Source organism: Marasmius oreades, chromosome 3, assembly GCF_018924745.1.
Source record: "Marasmius oreades isolate 03SP1 chromosome 3, whole genome shotgun sequence".
NCBI lineage: Eukaryota > Fungi > Basidiomycota > Agaricomycetes > Agaricales > Marasmiaceae > Marasmius > Marasmius oreades.
The window spans coordinates 1,324,884-1,343,271 of record NC_057325.1 but is presented as its reverse complement, the minus strand read 5'-3'; the positions used below and the strand labels follow the sequence as shown (position 1 = coordinate 1,343,271).

The 18,388-nt window shown below is 47.9% G+C and overlaps 7 protein-coding genes across 7 annotated transcripts; 1 reads left to right on the top strand and 6 right to left on the bottom strand.

The window, feature by feature from the left end:
• Positions 1–235: 235 nt before the first annotated feature.
• E1B28_005761 (uncharacterized protein) lies at positions 236–845 on the top strand (the record flags this gene model as incomplete). The annotated part of the gene is made up of 4 exons (XM_043150343.1): positions 236–461; positions 513–586; positions 636–721; positions 788–845. 4 exons carry the CDS (start codon positions 236–238, stop codon positions 843–845), a joined length of 444 nt encoding a protein of 147 aa, XP_043011430.1.
• A 789-nt stretch (positions 846–1,634) lies between these two features.
• E1B28_005760 (uncharacterized protein) lies at positions 1,635–2,869 on the bottom strand. Its single transcript, XM_043150342.1, has 5 exons — positions 2,622–2,869; positions 2,394–2,554; positions 2,252–2,345; positions 1,938–2,191; positions 1,635–1,849 (listed from the first exon to the last, which is right to left on the bottom strand). The coding sequence occupies exons 1-4, from the start codon at positions 2,808–2,810 to the stop codon at positions 1,940–1,942; spliced, it is 696 nt and encodes a 231-aa protein (XP_043011429.1). The 5' UTR covers positions 2,811–2,869; the 3' UTR covers positions 1,635–1,849; positions 1,938–1,939.
• Positions 2,870–2,993: 124 nt separating this feature from the next.
• On the bottom strand, positions 2,994–5,047 carry E1B28_005759 (uncharacterized protein). Its single transcript, XM_043150341.1, has 5 exons — positions 4,812–5,047; positions 4,606–4,753; positions 4,112–4,557; positions 3,604–4,058; positions 2,994–3,550 (listed from the first exon to the last, which is right to left on the bottom strand). Exons 1-5 carry the CDS (start codon positions 4,996–4,998, stop codon positions 3,353–3,355), a joined length of 1,434 nt encoding a protein of 477 aa, XP_043011428.1. The 5' UTR covers positions 4,999–5,047; the 3' UTR covers positions 2,994–3,352.
• Positions 5,048–8,638: 3,591 nt separating this feature from the next.
• On the bottom strand, positions 8,639–9,551 carry E1B28_005758 (uncharacterized protein; the record flags this gene model as incomplete). Its single annotated transcript, XM_043150340.1, has 3 exons — positions 8,639–8,690; positions 8,760–9,340; positions 9,399–9,551. The coding sequence occupies 3 exons, from the start codon at positions 9,549–9,551 to the stop codon at positions 8,639–8,641; spliced, it is 786 nt and encodes a 261-aa protein (XP_043011427.1).
• Positions 9,552–10,674: 1,123 nt separating this feature from the next.
• Positions 10,675–11,887, bottom strand: E1B28_005757 (uncharacterized protein; the record flags this gene model as incomplete). The annotated part of the gene is made up of 4 exons (XM_043150339.1): positions 10,675–11,228; positions 11,292–11,460; positions 11,514–11,578; positions 11,638–11,887. The coding sequence occupies 4 exons, from the start codon at positions 11,885–11,887 to the stop codon at positions 10,675–10,677; spliced, it is 1,038 nt and encodes a 345-aa protein (XP_043011426.1).
• Positions 11,888–14,987: 3,100 nt separating this feature from the next.
• E1B28_005756 (uncharacterized protein) lies at positions 14,988–15,303 on the bottom strand (the record flags this gene model as incomplete). Its single annotated transcript, XM_043150338.1, has 3 exons — positions 14,988–15,016; positions 15,074–15,119; positions 15,172–15,303. The coding sequence occupies 3 exons, from the start codon at positions 15,301–15,303 to the stop codon at positions 14,988–14,990; spliced, it is 207 nt and encodes a 68-aa protein (XP_043011425.1).
• A 1,151-nt stretch (positions 15,304–16,454) lies between these two features.
• E1B28_005755 (uncharacterized protein) lies at positions 16,455–18,181 on the bottom strand (the record flags this gene model as incomplete). Its single annotated transcript, XM_043150337.1, has 6 exons — positions 16,455–16,460; positions 16,519–17,117; positions 17,164–17,407; positions 17,464–17,492; positions 17,550–18,060; positions 18,113–18,181. 6 exons carry the CDS (start codon positions 18,179–18,181, stop codon positions 16,455–16,457), a joined length of 1,458 nt encoding a protein of 485 aa, XP_043011424.1.
• Positions 18,182–18,388: the final 207 nt, after the last annotated feature.

The following is an 18,388-nucleotide window of genomic DNA, read 5'->3' as shown; positions in this document are numbered from 1 at the left end:
GAGTTCAAAGTACCTTCAATTCACTGTATGTGTGACTTTGTACCGATAACAGGAGACACCGTGGTTCAAACTTCAGGCGTTATCACCTGAGCAGCGCACGTTGGTCGACTCGAGTACGCATGGTCTCTCTGCTTCCCAAAACCAATCATTGTAGACTTACCTTTTTTTATGATCCAGACAATGTACAGTCCCGCATGCTCAACAATGCCGAGAAGCAAGCCGATCTCTTCGATTCATGTATAAGACCACGAGCAAGGAGTTGGAACACCAGAAGATTAGGATGTTCAAAGCCTACCTCCTTCTACTCGGCTCTCTTCTCTCGGTGACTGTAGCCAGTCCTGTCGAATCCAGATCCCTACCATCAGGATCGGTTACCTGCGGTTCGAATGTCTACACAGTCTCTCAAGTCGTGTCGGCGGTTTCGAACGGTGTCAGCCATTTGAACAGCCCGATAGGAAGCGGTAGGTTGTTTCGAGGGGTAGATGTTATTCAATAACTCCCCTCTTTTCCAGATAGCTACCCACACATATTCGAAAATCGGGAGGGTCTCCCGATGTTTTGTACGGGAAAGACCGTATTCGAAGAAGTCAGTCCATAATGCCCCCGCTGTATCATGGTGCTGAACTTAGCTGCAGTACCCCATCCTAAAGTCTGGCGCATACAACGGTGGAAGCCCAGGGGCTGATCGTGTTGTCTTCTCGAGCGACGGGGTCTACTGCGCGTAAGATATGTTCTCACCTATGGGGCGCGTTGGAAGCTGACTTACCCTTGACCTTCTAACTGGCAGTGTCATCACTCACACCGGTGCTGGTGGTAACAACTTTTTGGCGTGCAAGGGCGATTAAGCAAGCAACCATACCCGACGCCCTGGGAATTGAGTGATATGGGTAGGACCGGATGTACATTAGTAAGTTATTTCACCATGAATGAGGAAGGAATCCTTTGGTGTGATGTTATTTTCTTAAACGACCTTACTGTGACCTTGAGCTTCTGATGGACATGATTGGTGATGGCAGCAACGCTACACACCAGACCCACGCCAGTCACGAGGTCCCGGTGTGAGTAGCTACCCACCTTCTCTATCATGCGTACCAACTACCATAACACTAACGATATTTTGGAAGCTCCGTTTCACTGGCACATATTCAGCGTGATCGTCCCGTGCGGATCGCTCGTCTCATGAGGCAGGAGCGTTTGCGACACTCGGAGGATCTGTGGTTCCCACAAATGTCGTATCCCGATTCCACAGGAGTTCCCTTTGCCCCGTTTGCACCTGGAGCTCTGGGCGACATTGTCATTCTAAGGTTGATGCACTGAAGAGGAACGCCACTTACTGAACACAGTCTCAGAGCAGGGGCTGATCACTTCCGTATACTATGAATTGACACTTCTATGAATAGTAGGGGCGTTTCATTCTGGTGGACGGCTACATATTTTTGGTGCAGATTCACTCAAAGTTATTGACAAAACTCCATCAATCAAGCCAGCCAACCACTAGGCGATAGAGTTCCACAAGAGAATGCAAGTTTTATCACCGAAGCTTGACATGAGTACCCTAATCATTGCAGTTGACCTTTAACTATCTCTTGTGAAGTCCCGCGCGTGCGTCAATTCTCCCATGATGTGCGATTGAGATCGAGTGCAAAGTATTTGGGTCGTATATATTTTATGTTCATGTGAACTGAATAAGGAACGGCTACACGAGACATAGCAATATGAAAGTATTGGTAACGAGTTATTCCAAGAACGACGAAAGAAAGTGGACCATTACACTGATAATTATGAACTGAGACACCTGATACAAGCTAAATCACGAAGGTATCATGACGTAAATGTAACCCAAATTAACCTGCAGGGTGCCTGAGGTTAACAATGAATAGGAGGACGAACCAAAGGGGATGGGTGCGCGTATATGGAGCACAGTGTGATTAACTTACATTCACGACGACTTTCCTTCCATGGCTTGCTCAACCAACTCGCCAACCCACTTCTCGAACTTTTCTTGATCCATTGTACCTTGTTCGCCGAAAAGTGCATTGTATTCCTTGAGTCCCCGGGTTTTACCCTTGGCCAAAAGAGACTTGCCACCACTCGTCGAACGAACGTATGTGACCCCAACTTCATATGCTGGTGGTTGTACTCCTTTAACCGGTCTAGTACGTGAGGAGAGAGTGATCCTTTCGGAGACAATCTATAATAACCACAAATGAATTAAAAAAGGCTCCTTACAGGTAACTCACACGGAACGTACCCTTCGCGCAAACGTTTTTCTCTTCCCCGAATAAACGATATCACCTTCAACGAAGTAGGCGTACAATGTTTGAAGCGTTGTCAGGAGCATGTATCTAGGGAATTGTCGTTAACCCCGGTAGAAAATAAATGACTAGACTCACAAGAGGAGCCCCGCCCACACGACAGGTTTCGACTGTTCGAAATCGACCTTGTACCCATATAACGCTGTACCTGCAGCAACAAAAACACTCGCCCATCCCAGTCCTAATCGTACATCTGCATGCAAGTAGATCTGTTTGAATAATTCGGGTCGCGATAGATACTGTTTCGTCGTATGAATGGGAAATTTAGCAAGATCAAGGAAAAGAGGGACATTTACTGAAGCTTACACGTTTTACAGCATCATCACAAGCATTTTTCAGTTCTGTCAAGTTCGCGTTGTTTATTTTGACCTCCTCTCTGTCTTCCAGAGCGACAGGGATGCTAAGGGGTCCTACCGGTCGGTCAGGTGAGGAAGAGCTAGGGCTGGGAGTGCGTAAGGATGGCGGTCCGTTTTCTAACTTTTTTGAGCGGGCCATTTCATGAAAGGGGGATATGGAGGTAAGATGGGAAGGAGGTCGTAAAGAGAGGAGGCAGAGACACTCGGACGTGTCGTTTGAGTCGTCACGTGGTTCAGCTGATTATACGCCGAAGTTTGCCGTTTTGTCGACGTCGACGGTGATGTTCGTCAACTTCTCCGGGCTTTGATTTATCCAAACCTCTATTTATTGAGCTCAATCAATGAATATGATTCACATATGACGATCATAAAATGTGTGTGGTATATAGAGTAGAGAAAGGAACTGATCGACTCGGGCGTGAAAACTTGGAGTTTCGATCTATAATAAATTATAGTCTTTCGAAGATGAGGTGTAATATACTGGGACAGAAGTAGGGTGGGGAAGTAGGGTGTACGAAAGTGAGCGAAAATGTGATAGACCGTCGAGTGAGTGTTTTAGTAGTTCTACTTCGTTGGTTGGGCTTCCTTCCGTGGTCGTTTTGTCCATCTGGCATATTTTTCTGCAGGCTCAACGGCTATGCCGATCCTGCAAAGAGGTCATTTCTTGTTTTTTACTCCTATCTACCCGCGAAGAGGGTGACGTGGTTTACCTGCATGGTGCGCATCTGCGCGGCTAACGACCACCAATCCAGTCAAAACGGACGATGCGGCCAGCATAAGCGAAGTGGCCGACAAAACAGCGTATCGTGCAGACGAGACGCCGGTGAGTAACGACACCACAACAAATATGTTCAATGGGACTCGGAAGAGTGCAGAAAGCTAGAGAAAAGGGAGCTGAGACTTTCATAGTGTTTGAGAAATATGATCCTTACGGTTGCCCTGTGCTCATCAGAGATCAATGTTCCCTTCAGCATACCTTGCACGGGATAGTACATCCCAACGCATGCCTCGAATGTGCAGAATGCCCAGAACCTGGCCTTCTCGTCCTCTGAGGTAACACTGAGAGCGAGGGCCAGGGCGCTAACCGCACAGACGGCGCTGCTCAGCTTGGCGTGCAGTGTCAAAGAGTTGTCGCCAGTTGCCAGTGAAGTGGATGAGGGGTTGGGTAAGGATCTTTCGCTCGGTGGACTCAGATGGGTGACTATGACGGTGTATATTAATGAGCCAAGCATCATGCTGACCATGAATGCTGAGAATATGTATCCGAGCGGGAGCGGGTCATAGGATTTGGTCGCTTCTTGTAAGGATGGAACCCAGAGAAAAACAAAGAGATACATGCCTCCCTCGAAGCATGTTTGCGTGAAACCAAGGACGAGGAGGAACGGGTCTAGAACGAAGTCAACATTATGTACGGTTGGCCTTGATAAGTTGGAAGCTCACCCTTTCGTACAATCTTCCACGCTTGTCCCAGACGATTGATTTGGAAAAGATCGGCTGACGCATTCCCTTCCGAGCTTCCATAGTTCTCCGTCCAAGTACCTCGAATTACCGCATACGCAAGGATGAGCAACCCCCCGCTTCCAACGAAGGGCGACGCAAAGGAATTGGTGAAACCAACAAGTTGGTTGCTCAAAACCCCAGCTCCAGTAGCTACAAAGCCATTGGTAAGGGTTGCACGGCCAAGGATGAGAGAGAGATCTGACTGCGGCAGAGCGAGGGAGTTGGACGCGGAAACGACCCATGATTCAAATGCTGAGAAAAGGATTGAGGTCGAAATTCCACCGAAAACGCGTCCAAGTAAAAGAGCCGGAAGCGATGGGACGAGTATGCAGCAACATGTCAGGGTATACGTGGCACAGAAAGCGAGGCAAATACGGCGTCTACCACTGCAGCTCTTTCAATTTGAATGAAACGAGGAGATAACTTTTACTCACTATTGGTCTGCCCATACACCAATAAGAGGCGCAGTCAATCCCGCAGAGATGAAGCCTGTCACGAACAATACTGCTACCATTCTCTCCGAAAATCCATATTGTTCTCGATATAAGGAATACACGTAAGGCCCTTGCAGCCAATCCGCCGCTAGAACGTTAATACTGACTAAGTAGATTGGATGCAAACTGTGGATTTCCACACGTACCCATGACTATCGCATACACGACGAGATATTGACGCATCAACGTGTGCATCGAGCCCCCGCGTTTCTCATTGGCGTTGTCCCGAGAGTTGAGCCTTTGTTTCCTTTTTGAGATTCGGTTCTCGCAGACCAGAGAGACGATGCATATTCCGGCCAGCCAGAGGAGCTGAGTTTCATAGAAGTCAGCCATAGTGGACGGAAGAACAACCTGGGCGTTTTGGCGGAACACGTGAGACTTCACTGAACTTGATGGCCTTCATAATCATTGCCTGGCAATGACAGCGCTTGAGCATTTTTCACCTTATGTAGTACGGGTCGCATAGCATCACTGCAACATACATTATTACCCTCCATTTCGAATCGGCTGCAAAAAGGCTTCAAGAAAAGCAAAGGGCTTGCGTACTGGCAGTGGGCTTCTTGCACATCTACTAATCACCAAGGTCGTTGATTAAAATCGTCGGCAACTGTAAAGAATATCGACCAAGTGTTTCATATCAATCGGCTGCGACTGCGGAGAAAATTTCGTAGAAATGCAACGAATCAACCGGAGACTTCCAGTAAGTGCGATCCCATTTTTTCTTTTTAGCTTCGTACTCCATTCACATATACAGTCACCCCACGAGCTTTAGCCATACACACCGCGATTAACCAGCTTGACGACCCTTATTCGTGTCTATTAGAGACGTGAAGACTGACGGTCGGTTCTGCCATTCAAACAAGTTGAATATTCTTGGTCTCAACTCCCACATTCCGTCTACGAAATCTTCGGCACATACTTACTATGCATGCTTGCCCCTGTACCTATCCGTCAGTTGGCACGCCGGAAATCGATCCCCTCTCTTTCAGCTCTGTTATATCCACCGTACGATCACTGCTGATGGTTGGTTGCAGACGTCCGAATGGTTGAAAAAGTCTTCGAGGAGAGCTGATGCGGAACTGGTACAGGAAAGAGTTACCACTCCCCAGCCGCTTCGCTATCCAGGCATTACCTTCTCCCACTATCACAATAACCCCCGAAAGACCCGCCTGTGGCCGAGTCCGACTCACGGTCTGAACCAGACCTTCCATCACTTTCGGGCGTAAATAGGACCGCTCCGCTTTGACTCCTGGTCCCGTAAACAGAAGGAATACTGATGGCAGCCTACACTCCGCTTTCAGTCCTCTCGGTTGATCTCATCGGATAGCTACATCACTGCCAGTGACTCTTGTCTAAAACAATAGGCTCATTGTCAGTAGGCTTGCTTTCACAGCTCAGGCTACATATTGGCTTACGAGCAATGCATTGGTTGACTACAGGACTCCATCCGCAGCCCGACGGCGGATATGATGGGAAATTCCGTCACCGCATATCCTTGATGCCCGGACCTCGTTAATGTTTTGTAGACTGTTGTAAGGTCAGGTCTCAATAGGTAAGTCCCTCATTCCATTCCATTGGCAGTTCCACGTTGGTTTCGTCGTTAAATGGGACTTACTCATTTCTTTTCCAGGTAACGGCTTTGTACCTTATTCAATACGGCAGCTAGTGCCAGCGAGACAACTTGTTCAAAAAATTTCCCCAGAAGACACGCACCAAGCCTATTAACCGGTTGCCGGGTCTGACGGTGACGAGCAAAGCTGTATTCGTAGTCAAGTCTCAGGCATCGCTCCTTCGTCGTCGAAACATGAGCGCTAGCAATTGGTTTCGTAAGTCTGTGAGTCTTATTTCTATTTCCTGTTACCTCGCTCAATTTCTAATCTTACGTAGTGATTGATTCCTACTGCCTCCAAGGGTTCTAAGTACTGAGTCATGGCTATTTTTTCGACCTGGCAGACGTCATTCGACAGCGTATTGACAACTACACTCCACACTGCCGGAAGGAACGCAGCGGTCGAACGGTGAGTTTTCTAGGTACGAAACAGTAACTTCTTATTTCCTTTTTTTGGATCGCATGCTTCCAGCCTGGCAATCCTGGGGAGTGATGGGAACCACTACCTCATCAGTACTTGTTTTTGATCTATACTCAACGGATGCAAAAAGAAAAGACGACAAGGCGCCACGAAAGTTGAATTGACTGACATACGTGCGTCTTTCCAAATATATTATTGCCTGTGTGTTGGCGATGGTTTACTAAACGCGGCGCAGGGCTTGCCTGATTATGTGTGAGCTAGCAACCAAAGATCTTACCATGGCCAGGAGGTGCCCGATTTTGTTCATCTCACTGCAAAGCTTTAGTGACACATTTCTTTCCACCCCAGTCAGGGCGTGAGTGAAGGACTCCGGTATCTGCGCCACTCCTTTGCTAGTGGAGATTGAATGTCAGTCACCTGGAACAATGCCTCCGTTTTCGGTGACATCTCGGAGGACTAGCGGCCAGTCTACAGCCACCGTTCTGTCAGTCGCCAAACAGCTCTGACTTTCGGCCATGGACGAGGATCAACATACGCCTAAGCTGCCGGTAATCCCGCAATACCCGCCTGTTTATCAAGCCAAATACAAGGTTGCATCAAGACTTGTAAAAGACGTGTCTGGATCAAGCACAGACACTTCTTGGCCTAGAGGTGCCCGACGGTCCGTCACGAAGTCGGTTTCTCGGTCAAGAGTACTAGGTCCTTTCCCTTGGATTACGAGTACTCGCTATGAATACCTGAAGATCCATGGGAGGGATCAACCGAGTCATGGCCTGTCACAAGCTGATGTCTAGTTCCTACCACGAAAATTTGTTTCGGAGCCGTATGTATTGAGGGAGGCCATCCTTCCACAATCCTGCTTTCTCCAATCTCTCGGGCGTCATATCCGATGAGCCTCACGTTGAAAGTCTTGGGCCTGTTTGTTGAACGCTTTAACCTATCTGTGCTGAGACTCGGAGATCTATCTCTCATTAGGACGGAGTTACTTGATCCCGGAAGTCGTGCCGGATTGAAAGAGGTCAGTCGACTGGATTTCTCTAGAGCCACCGTACAAAACTGGTCAGTCGTACCTACCTAATCCAACCCCCAATACAACGATCTATTTCTGTCACTTCATACATTTGTGGAACGAAGAGTGTAGGTAGGAACTTGTCAATCAAACAGATTTCAGGCCCTGAAACCCCATTGAATCAAGCTGACCCACTTTGTCGCTGCCCCAAAATCCGTGGAAAGGCATGTTATTGTGTCTGTGATAACGATCGACGACGAACGCAGTCCATTCCCTACCTGTACACATTCTCAAGAATTCCCAGTTGCTGCAATGTCCCGCGTCTCGTCGTAATCGGTGGCTGGACACCTCGAAGAAGAGAAAATCCGGGGCAGGTAAACCCTCAGGTAAAGAACGGTTCTGGCAGTTTCATGACAAGTAAAAAGACATGCAACCGTGGAACTGCACCATCTGAACTTTTGAAGGATCCGATATTCACATGTGTAATATTAACGCAGGGCCGTGTCCGAACAACGGTCGGTCATGAAATATCTGCGCTTTTGAGATCCATGCAGTACGTATGCAATTTGGAACCAGATATCCTAAAACTCATCGAGGCGATCTCGAGATCTGGTTCACGAATAATAAGTAAACGATCAGCGAGCGCCCAGGCAACGCTTCATCTTTTTTTGATGTACATATCCGGACACCAGTCACTGTGGATCAAATGTCCTTGACTTCATTATAGCGTAAGAACGTGAGAGCGAAGGGGTGAACAACATCCATGCACGAACGAAAGCAATTGTATCTATTGTATACGTAGGAATATACAGACTATAATTTGTATAGGGTAACTGCGAGTGCTATTCAACATGAGGTCGCCTGCGTGTAATACATAGTGAGGTAGATGCTAGATGCGTATCCTGAAAATAAATAAGGGAGGGAATGGTGGGTTTCACGGCCGGCGATTTCCACATGTACAGTACACTCCTGTACAACGGCATTCACTGTAGAGAAGAAAAAAACATCAAGGTGTCAACATCTCGATAGACTAAAAGGAAATTCTCAACGCTTACCTCGAATAGTAGAACTGGCTTTGTGCCGGTAGCGACGCACCATTATTCCATGCCAGGTAATCAGCTCCCGAGCCAAAGTTTACCTGACCCTGCGCCAATGAAGGATTCAGACCGAATGAAGGGTCGACATAACATGGGGGATGTGATGCGGTCCTCATAGCCAAGTTGGATAATTGATTGTTTCCGTTCTGCGAAAAACCGTTCGGCTGGCCGTAATTAGCTGTTGGATAATAAGAAGAGTTATATCGGGGAGTGGATCCGGGATCTGGTGCGTAGGTCCCTTGAGAAAGAAGGTAGCTGTGGGGTTCAGGAGGGATATAATCGTATTCATTCCGCGGACTGCTCTTCCGAGAAGATGAGGAGGATACGGGGGAGTAACGCGGCTGAGACACCTGGACATGTCCGCTAGCTGCTCGGCTGTGGGAGCGCCTGGGAGGGTCTGGGGATGAGGACTGTTCTAGTTTATAGGCTTCGCCGGCAGCTGAGGGCGGTGGATGGGATATGGCGACGTATTCACAGTGAAGTTTTCTATTCGTACACCTTTGGCAAGGGCGTTCAGGGTGTTGTCGGTTTGATTCGCACTAATAGGTGAATGCATTAGCTAGCAACATCGTGTAGAGGCAAGTCGACAGTGCTTACTTTGATTTTACGCGCCCGACAATTGGTACAAGCCATAGGATTCCTCGAGTGTCCACTCTTTTTCGTAGTCCGTGTTTCTTCAGAATGTGTCATGGTGGTGAAAAGAGTAGAAGAAAGGGATGATGGCCTGAAGTTAATATACCAAAAGACCATCACATAACGGTCTATATATACAGAGCAATATCTCTAAAACGAGTTGTCTGAATAGAGGTTATCTGACTCAGATACTATTACACAGATAGGTAAAAAGGTACTCGCCGTGAAAAATATTGAGCAAATATTTGACGCGTGGAGCTTACAATTCTTTACACTGGTATGAAAGCGTATGGCAACCACCAAACAGATCTTTTCACAGGCTCGATCTTTTCCACAAGTTCTGTTGGCACGCGAGCAACCAGCAGAGCAATACGTTATTCATGAGGCGGTGCCTTGGAAATTTTTTGTGGCATGGCACCGACGTGAGTGGCATGGTATGGCCAGAGGAACAAAGAAAAATCATTGAATTCGAACACTCACTTTGTCGTAAGGCTGTTGAGAGACCCAGTTGGATTAGCTTTCGGAAACTCTTCCCCGCATTGCCCGCAGACGGAGAACGGACGAGGGCAGGCATGAACATGGCTGAGGGCCGTGATTCGATATCAGTATAGACATGGATGACTTGAAGGAGTATTGATGGGATCAAATCATGTCGTCGAGATCCCAGGAGATCCCCTTGAGAACGTGGTTTACGTATTACTGGTGGATGTTTTACCGGGCAGCTCGATAGTTAGACGAGAGTAGACAAACGTTACTGAAATGGTGTTCAGTATGTAAGTAAAGCTCACTTGTACGTGGCATGTACATACATGTGCAGGCAACAAGTTGCGGCCCATCCAATACACTGGAAAACTGGAGTCGCCCAGTGGATAATAGATACAGCAGCATAGCTCAACGTCAACAACATTCAATAGCACAATAGGTCCACATAGTGTTACATACAACAAAGAAACGTAAACTTTATACAAAAGCCGTTTGTCACTTCTGGGGATTCTAGACCAATAAGCAGGTCCAGAGTAGCTGAGAAAGCTACACTAAGGCCTATTTCAAGGTCGAGGTGCCACGGAAGAGAAGGTGGAATAGATAGAACAGTTGAAGTCATCAGCCCGGGTCTGGAATCTCTGTACAAAGATCAAGATAAGAATCAAAGAATGCATGGAGGAAGAGAGAAAAATAGAACACGGCAAGTACTATGGTAACTGTCTATGTCCTAGGATTTTCAGCACTATCGTGCCATCCATTAATCGTCAGTCGATAGACCGCCATCATCGCAGTCCCTACTTGCCGACGCTCGGAGTTTCTTCGCCTTGCCATCCACAGATTTGTTTGACTGTTTGCGTTTCTTGGTACTTCCATTAGCTGTTGTACTCGCTGGATCAACGTTATCACCATTCACAACAGGTCCACCAGGCACGTCGTCCATTTTCTTTTCCGCCTCAGGCACAGATCCAGCCTCGACCGTCGTTGGGGCTGCAGTGGCCGAGGTAGTTGCTGCAGCATTCGGCGGTGGAGGCGGATTTGTCCCTGGAGGAGGAATAAAAACAGCTCCAGGAGGTGCATAGGGGTATGGTGGAAAACCACTGATGTACAGCGGCATCATAGGAGGCGGATGAGCGCTCGGAGTGCCCTCGGCAGTAGTTTGTCCATCTGGAGGAGGATAGGTCCCCGGAGGAGGGTAGTAAATAGGATAGAAACCTTCAGGAGGAGCAAACTGTGCAACGGCGTGCATAGCTGCGGCGGTGGTGGCTGCAGAAGGTGGTGGAACTGTCCATTCAGTACCTTCCGGCGGGAAATCTAGACTCCAAAACTTGTATCAGATTCAAGGAGTGATGGGATTATCACGTTTCGTATACGCACCAAAACCATCGACACCTTTATTCTTCCGTTTATACGGACCTCGTTTGACACCTTTCTTTCTCTCTTTCCTTTGCCCATCTACGCAAGAGTCTGCGATGCCGTATTTTTGGCATCGTTCACAAGGGCGACCGTCATCACATCGTTTACATGCTGCTGCACAATTCGTACACTGATAATTGTTGATTAGGTCCGGTAACTGTAAGATACACGATCTAAACGTACCGCCATTTTGACTTGTTTACGTTTGGGGCGCGCTGAGCCGGGTGGTGGTGTGTTAGCTGGCGCAACTGAGAGAGAATCAGATTCAAGGCAAATCAGACTCGATAGACGGCCGAGCAGCACGAACCTGGGGGTGGAAAAGCATAAACCATCCCAGGAGGACCATACATCACTTGAAACGGCGGCGGAGCTGGAGCTCCACCAGCAGAGCCATTCGAGTCAGCTTGCTGAGCATCAGGAGGGGTTGGATAAGCAAAAAAAGCTGGTGGAAAAGCTCCAGGAGGAGGAGGAGGATACGGAGCTCCAGCAAACGCGAAATGAGGGGGTGGGTAAGGCGGTTGTTCTGTTGTTGTCGATTTGGGCTGCTCAGTTGTCATTGCCCTTGGGTAGAAAGTGCTCAAAAAAAACGTTGATAAAAGCTAGCAACATGGTCAGATACATTGCTGAATGGCGGTAGTAGAGGACAAGGAGAACAAATTTGGCTTGACAGAGAGTACTCACTCCGACTGAATTTTGCCAACTCAGCGCCGCTCAGAAATTATCCAGTCCGCTAACAACTTTTCGAGCTCAGCCAGTGCCGCAAAATTTCAACACCTGACTCCCAGATTACTCCCAAACTTCAACTATCACGGTCTTGCAGAATGTTTGCAAATTCCTTTGCTTCAAGAATTTATCGCTGTGCTATGGGTAATGGTGAAGAGGAGGAATTGGCCGCCACACGTGCGAAAAATTGGCGAAAACTGTCACTGGCCTTGAACCTTATTTCGCTTCATCGCCCTCCCCTGGATCTTGTGTTCGACTCTGGCAAATTTTGTTATGTGGCACTCAATTATACAGGAAACTCTGAACACTTCTTCTTGATTCTGTATATCGCTGCTTCTCTTCTCGAAGTCTCCTTTTTGGGGACCAAGTCTCACCATCAGTAAACAATACATTTATTGCTTTCTGCCGTTCCAAGCTTTTCTCATCCACCTCCAGCAACAACGCGGACACCAAAGATGGTGGCACGGCTTGGGCAGTTTGCCTGGGATCCTGCCGCGCCATGGGTCCTTCGGAACCCCTCGGCTTCAACGCACCGAAACTGGTCTGCGTTTCCAGGTTTCTATAGGGCACTGTATGTTTAGACGCTGCACATGACCAATTCAACTCACTCTCCCTATTGCACAGTGAATTGCAACGTATTTTCACGACAGCCGAATGTCACTTGTGCTGGCGACTGTATTCCTGGTATACTCCTCCAAAAGGAAACCTCCGATGGGCGCTATACATTCCAACGATAGTCTGCATTCTGTTGAACATTTACTCCATTTTGGTTCTTCCAGGGGTCATCGAATCGCTCACAGTATCTGCTTTAGACTGCTCGTACCAGAAGCGCACGGTTTGACGTGGTACGTGTACATCAGCAACAGGTAAAGTATATCTTGTCATACTCATATTTCATACACCCTTTTTTGTCAGGCGCGTGCTCTATTCTAGTCCGGTGTCAGGTAAACTATCATTGATACTCATGTCTGTTTGGGACAAGCAGGGGTCTCTTGTTGGACGTCACCATCGAGAACTTACGTCTGAAAGGGTTGTGCTAGAGGTCCTCCGATATCTATCCGGAGTTGGGGCACAAGTATGCAGCGCCCAGGGTAACATCCATGATCATAGTCAAGTCGTTCTGTCACTGCCAAAAATGCATATGTTTTCGACATCCTTTAGTCGGCTCGCTTTCTAACGATGATCCGTGGGATGTCGTACAGTTCAGCAAGCTGTCACGAATTTATCCAGACAGGATTTGTTGCTGTTTTAGTTATTCGGCACCTCTGTGCCCTGCCTCACAACCGCGGGTCCGAACCACCAGGACATACAAGAAGCACAATACAGAACGATCTAAGGGAGTTGAAGATTGGGGACCGACCGTGTCGAGGAGGTCGATTGCCAGGAAACCCGTTCTACAATCATTACGAAAGTGTGTAATGGACGAGATGCCGTGGAGGGACAGAAATACTCTCGGACACCAAGTCCACGGTCCTCTCGCTGATGAAACGTTGCGATATTCGACTTCAAATTCGGCATCTTCACTGCACTCTTCATAACGCCACGGGACGCCCGATCTGTCGGCTTGAAGCGGTTATTCGTACATGACCAGTCTCTTGATGAAGTGCAAATTGGGGCTAGAGAGAAGATTGATATTGAATGACCGTAGTCACTATATTGGGGATCAATCATTCAGTCGTCCACTGAGCTGCCATTTCTCGAACTCGTTCGATGATCATGATTGTGACGTCCAGATGGAGGTCCGAATCGAGGGTTTGAGAATTTGAGAGACCAATCTGTCAGGCTTGCAGACAAATATAGCGACCTGGTCCACACCCGTCGGGTTTCTGTGGTTTGTTTGATGATAAGGACCATCATTTATTACGAGGTTGCCGGATCCAGATTGACCGAACGGTGTTTGATCCTGGGCTGAACATTACCAAATTCAATGAGTATTACTACTCGAGGAAAATGCACGACATGACCGCCAGTCAAATAATAGGCCTAAGAGGAAAGTTACATGAAATGAACCAGAATTCAGTTCCCCAGTCGAATCCTATGTACAACGCGATGGCGTGGAAAGAAGTCCGTATTTTATCTTAACTTTATCTATTCCATTACGTAATAATTCACACCTCTTCCTTCCCTCGTCTGTTTTTTCTTCTCACCCACCACCAGTCCAAAAGCCGCGAGGCTCACTTCGTACAAGCTGCCTGAGTTTTGCGACTCGAGACACCTTTTTCGTGAGCGGGCTAAGGTCTGAGTATTCCATTCCTCTGTGATTGGCTCTAGCTGGGCCCAGTTGTAAAATGACTGCAGCGACGTACCAGAAACTCGGTGGTCCCCGATTTTCTACACTCGAAGATTCCTACCCAAGGAGGAGAGGATGTCGGACATACCACTTTGGGACATGTTGCGAGGAACGGGTCAAGAGACTATTCAGCGTTCGATGAGAGCGTTGAAAATTCTGTGTCTTGGTCCTTTAGTGCACTTCGCGGCTTGTGGTTCCATGGCTGGACTGCTCCACAGGCCAGTCATCCACAAAACTCGATTCAGACTACTCTTGGTCTGGTGGCTCAATTTTTCCCCCTTCTCTCTCTTCGTGAGAGCTAGTGTATTGAACGTATATTATTCTGGATACATTCTCGGCTCCAAAGACGATATCATTAGCCGTACCGTGTTCAACAGCATAAAATTACGCACGGTAGCGGTCAGTCCCGCTTTTGGTTCTTGAACGTCGGTTCTAAGGTATAAATCTGAGTTTCATTCAAACTTCAAGCTGTTTATATGAGGTCGAAAGGATACGAGGTCGAAAACCCCCTTCGTATCAAAAGAAGGAATTTATGTTGATATCAAGGAATGTATCAGTGAGTGTAGTAAATGAATGTATTGGTAATTGACACTCCTTTCCAAGGGTGACTGGTTGAAGGGTGTTTCATGAGAAAGAAAAGTAGATTACTTTTTGATGTTTCCGCCCGTGAGGTCTGATCGAAAGGCAAGAATCAGAGGAAGACAACACAAGTTGGAAGAGCAATACACACAATATATTGCGGTGTATTTCACGGCAACAGTTTGACCTAGGGTGCACTAAAACGAGTAATGAGGCCCAAGGGCGACAGCACGCATGTGTGTCACGTACCGAGGCAGGAGGTTGACCACCTTTGGTATACATGCGGTAGACTTCGCATGCGAGTGATCCACCGCTGTTGGTCAAACGTAACCAACTAACATCGGAGCTGCTCGATGGTGCAGCTACGGATTCAGCTTTCATTCCATACACGAAGGCCTGGTCATTTCCTTTGAACGCTGCAGATTTAGCGTCCCATTTGGGACGAATACCACCTGTTGGGTCTTGGGTGAAGTAGTGATCTCCAAGGTGCACTTTGAGCCGATTTGACCAAGGTTCTCCAAAACGGTCTCTGCAGGGATTGATGGAGGTGCATACTTCCAGAGCTCAAATGCTAGGTCAGGGACCTTTGTGAACAAGGATCAAAAAGTTTTGCGACAGCACCGGTGGTCCTGAACAGAAGCAGCATGGTCAGTTCAAGATCAAGCACTTTTAACAGAGAACGTATGCGTAAGTGCCATTAAAACACGTATAATTTTGCGTCCCCACACCAAGCAGAACGAAAGAAACGGGGTGTTGCGGGGCCGGAAGACCAGCTGTGTCATCTATGGAAAGCGACTCATTGCAGTTACAATTCAGTTTTTCGACAAGGCCGGAGAAGCCTTTCCCGAAACCAATAGGGAAAGCAAAAGAAGACGCAGTAAGGAACAATGGGACTAAAGGAAGGAGTAGCATCAGTGGCGAAGGAAGGAGCTGAAGGAGGCGATTGAACAAAGATGATATACGCGGTATGTCTTTGGAAAGACCGACACGACCGGCTCCGAACTCAGGGTTTCTTCTCAAGCCCTTTGTTGAGCTTCCCTGACCTTTTTCGACTCCGGGTTGTGACGAGTGCGAAAAACATGCCCCAGACGTTTAGCGTCGACAGAGAGGTTCGTGGTCAACCAGAGGTGTGCCAAAGGGTGGTCTGATGACCATCAGGCCCCATCCCAACACTATGGAGGTGTAGTTCTTTATGATAATTATCATTCTGGAGCGAGATCATCTAAATTGTCAAAACAGCTGGCTGGAAATTAGGACGTTGGAATTCGTTGGATAACCCTGCTTCGCATGTTCAATATGCAAGCCGACAGCCCTGGATGAGTGAAATCAAGCCCGCATTCAACCATTGGTTAAAGTAGAGGGCTCCCAGATTCTTCAATTGCATCAACCAAGGTGTTGTCCGGTGGTACCCGGAAAGACCGGCTACTTTCAGGGCTGCATCGAACCAATTCGGCCATAAGGGTACGTCGGAACTTGGGGCGTTATCTGAATGAAAGGTGCATACAGCTGACGACCTCGGAGAGGGATCCCTATCACCGCTGCTTGTATCTCGTCAGCGTGCGTAAAAGAAAAACGGGCCAGACGTTTGGTACACACCCGAAGCGCTGAAAACACCCAAGAAATCAACCCGAGTATAACGATAATGACGGTAGCTTCCAATCGAATCGATAACAATTCAGGTGCTCTGGGCCATATCCACATTCTAAGGATTGCTTCGAGCCCTCCAACCGAGTAATGATCTTTTCGAGGTTTAGTTTGGGTCGAACCTGGTTTACGACTAGCCAAGCCACGGATCACCATTCCATACCATGCCATCGCTAGTCCGGCACCGACCAGGTTGATTTTGGGGATCAGGATCCAGAGCCAAGACCATAGACGTCGATCATTAAATCGCAACCGTAGATCAGGCTCAGGTTTAAATGGAAAATAGCTCTCTTCACCTGTATCGCTCGCCAGCCGGTACCTGAGGACTAGAGGGAGATCTGGACACAAAATGGAGGCCCTCCCCACCCCCAGCAAATGAGCGTGTTTCGACGATAGCGCAGTGAGCAGCTGGCCGGGGGAACGTAACCCGCCGGTCAGAAGAATGAGCGGGGAGGAGGGAATCTGGGCGGACGATAACGCCCGTACAGCTTTTGAGGAGAAGTTGGCGAAGAAAACCTGCCTTGGAGACGTCGAAGCGCTTTGCATGAATTCTAAGGAATTAGATACCATGCCTGATCGTAAACACAGTGGAAATACCTGGATTATCGTAGTCTCCCCCACTGATTTCGATGAAGTCGATGGTGCCCCACGAGGCCAGAGTAAGCAGATGTTCTAGAACACGCTCCTCTTGCACTGATTTCTCTCCGATAACACTGTAATCACTAGTGTTTAACTTGAGTCCGAGAATGAAACCACTTGGTGCCATCTTCCGTATTCCCGATATAATACGTTGCAGCAGAGCTAACGAATGGCACGCATAGGTGTCAGTACGCTTGTTGGACTGGTAAACACAGTATTTTTCGTCAAATCAATCGTTGAAAGGGCGGGAAGACTGACTTTCGGGGACATGAATTGGGCCAGCAAGTCTAAAATATCACCGTCAGCCGATGAAGTGATAAAAAAAAGAAAAGAAACCAGCCTACATCCATGTGCAACATGTAGCTGAACACCGTCGAAACCTGAAAGGATAGCCAATTCTGCTCCACGAATAAAATCCGAAATCGCGCCTTCTACATCTGACGACGACATGGCGCGAGGGGTTTGGAATAGAAGCCGATGAAAAAGCCACGAGACGATCCCAGTTGTGCTCGAAGCGACTGGTATAGCACTGGGAGCTAGGGGAGGAATAAAAGGGTATCGTCCGCCGAGGAAATTGCAGGATTGTCGGCCAGCATGACTCAGTTGCATTATGGCGAGAGTTCCGTCACCTTCATGAATCACTTCCGCCAATTTCCTGTATGGATGTAGTCCTTTCTCGTCCAGCACTGACGGGACTACCATGTCACGGCCAAGCGTCAGATGTGTTCGCGAGACTTGAACGTTGCCTGTTAATATCATTCCCCAATTGGCTTTCGACCAGGTTGAGTATAATGCAAAGTGATACTCGTTCGGAGGTCCTCCCAAGAGATGGCTAAGGTGCTCATATAGGGCCACCTGCGGTTAATGTCGTTTTAGAAGAGCAATCATTGAAATTGGTTGAACGCACCTTCACTAGGCGATTCTGCACCTTACGTCCACACGGGAGTCGAATTTCTGAGAAAATTTCTCCCTCCATGCTTCTTCTGTGATTTTTGAAGGGACTTTCAGCAAGTAGGTAGTTCTGAGGAAAGACGGTTCATTTCGGTGATGGTGATTCGTACAGTAACGTCGCCAAGTCTAAACATGGACTTACTATTCAATTTTGAGTATGTATTTCTAGGAAGGTCACCGTACAAAAAATTGTACAACTACATAGTCGACAAATGAATGCATGGACAGACAC

What these genes read in the sequence shown, in the direction of transcription:
- E1B28_005760 (XM_043150342.1), bottom strand. Translation starts at nt 2,810, where the DNA reads ATGGCCCGCTCAAAAAAGTTAGAAAACGGACCGCCATCCTTACGCACT. An exon ending in GTGATGATGCTGTAAAACGT is followed by an intron (nt 2,555 to 2,621) that starts GTAAGCTTCAGT and finishes ACGACGAAACAG; the next exon opens with TATCTATCGCGACCCGAATT. An exon ending in GAAAAACGTTTGCGCGAAGG is followed by an intron (nt 2,192 to 2,251) that starts GTACGTTCCGTG and finishes TGGTTATTATAG; the next exon opens with ATTGTCTCCGAAAGGATCAC.
- E1B28_005759 (XM_043150341.1), bottom strand. Translation starts at nt 4,998, where the DNA reads ATGGCTGACTTCTATGAAACTCAGCTCCTCTGGCTGGCCGGAATATGC. An exon ending in GTGGAAGATTGTACGAAAGG is followed by an intron (nt 4,059 to 4,111) that starts GTGAGCTTCCAA and finishes ACTTCGTTCTAG; the next exon opens with ACCCGTTCCTCCTCGTCCTT. An exon ending in CTGATGAGCACAGGGCAACC is followed by an intron (nt 3,551 to 3,603) that starts GTAAGGATCATA and finishes CCTTTTCTCTAG; the next exon opens with CTTTCTGCACTCTTCCGAGT.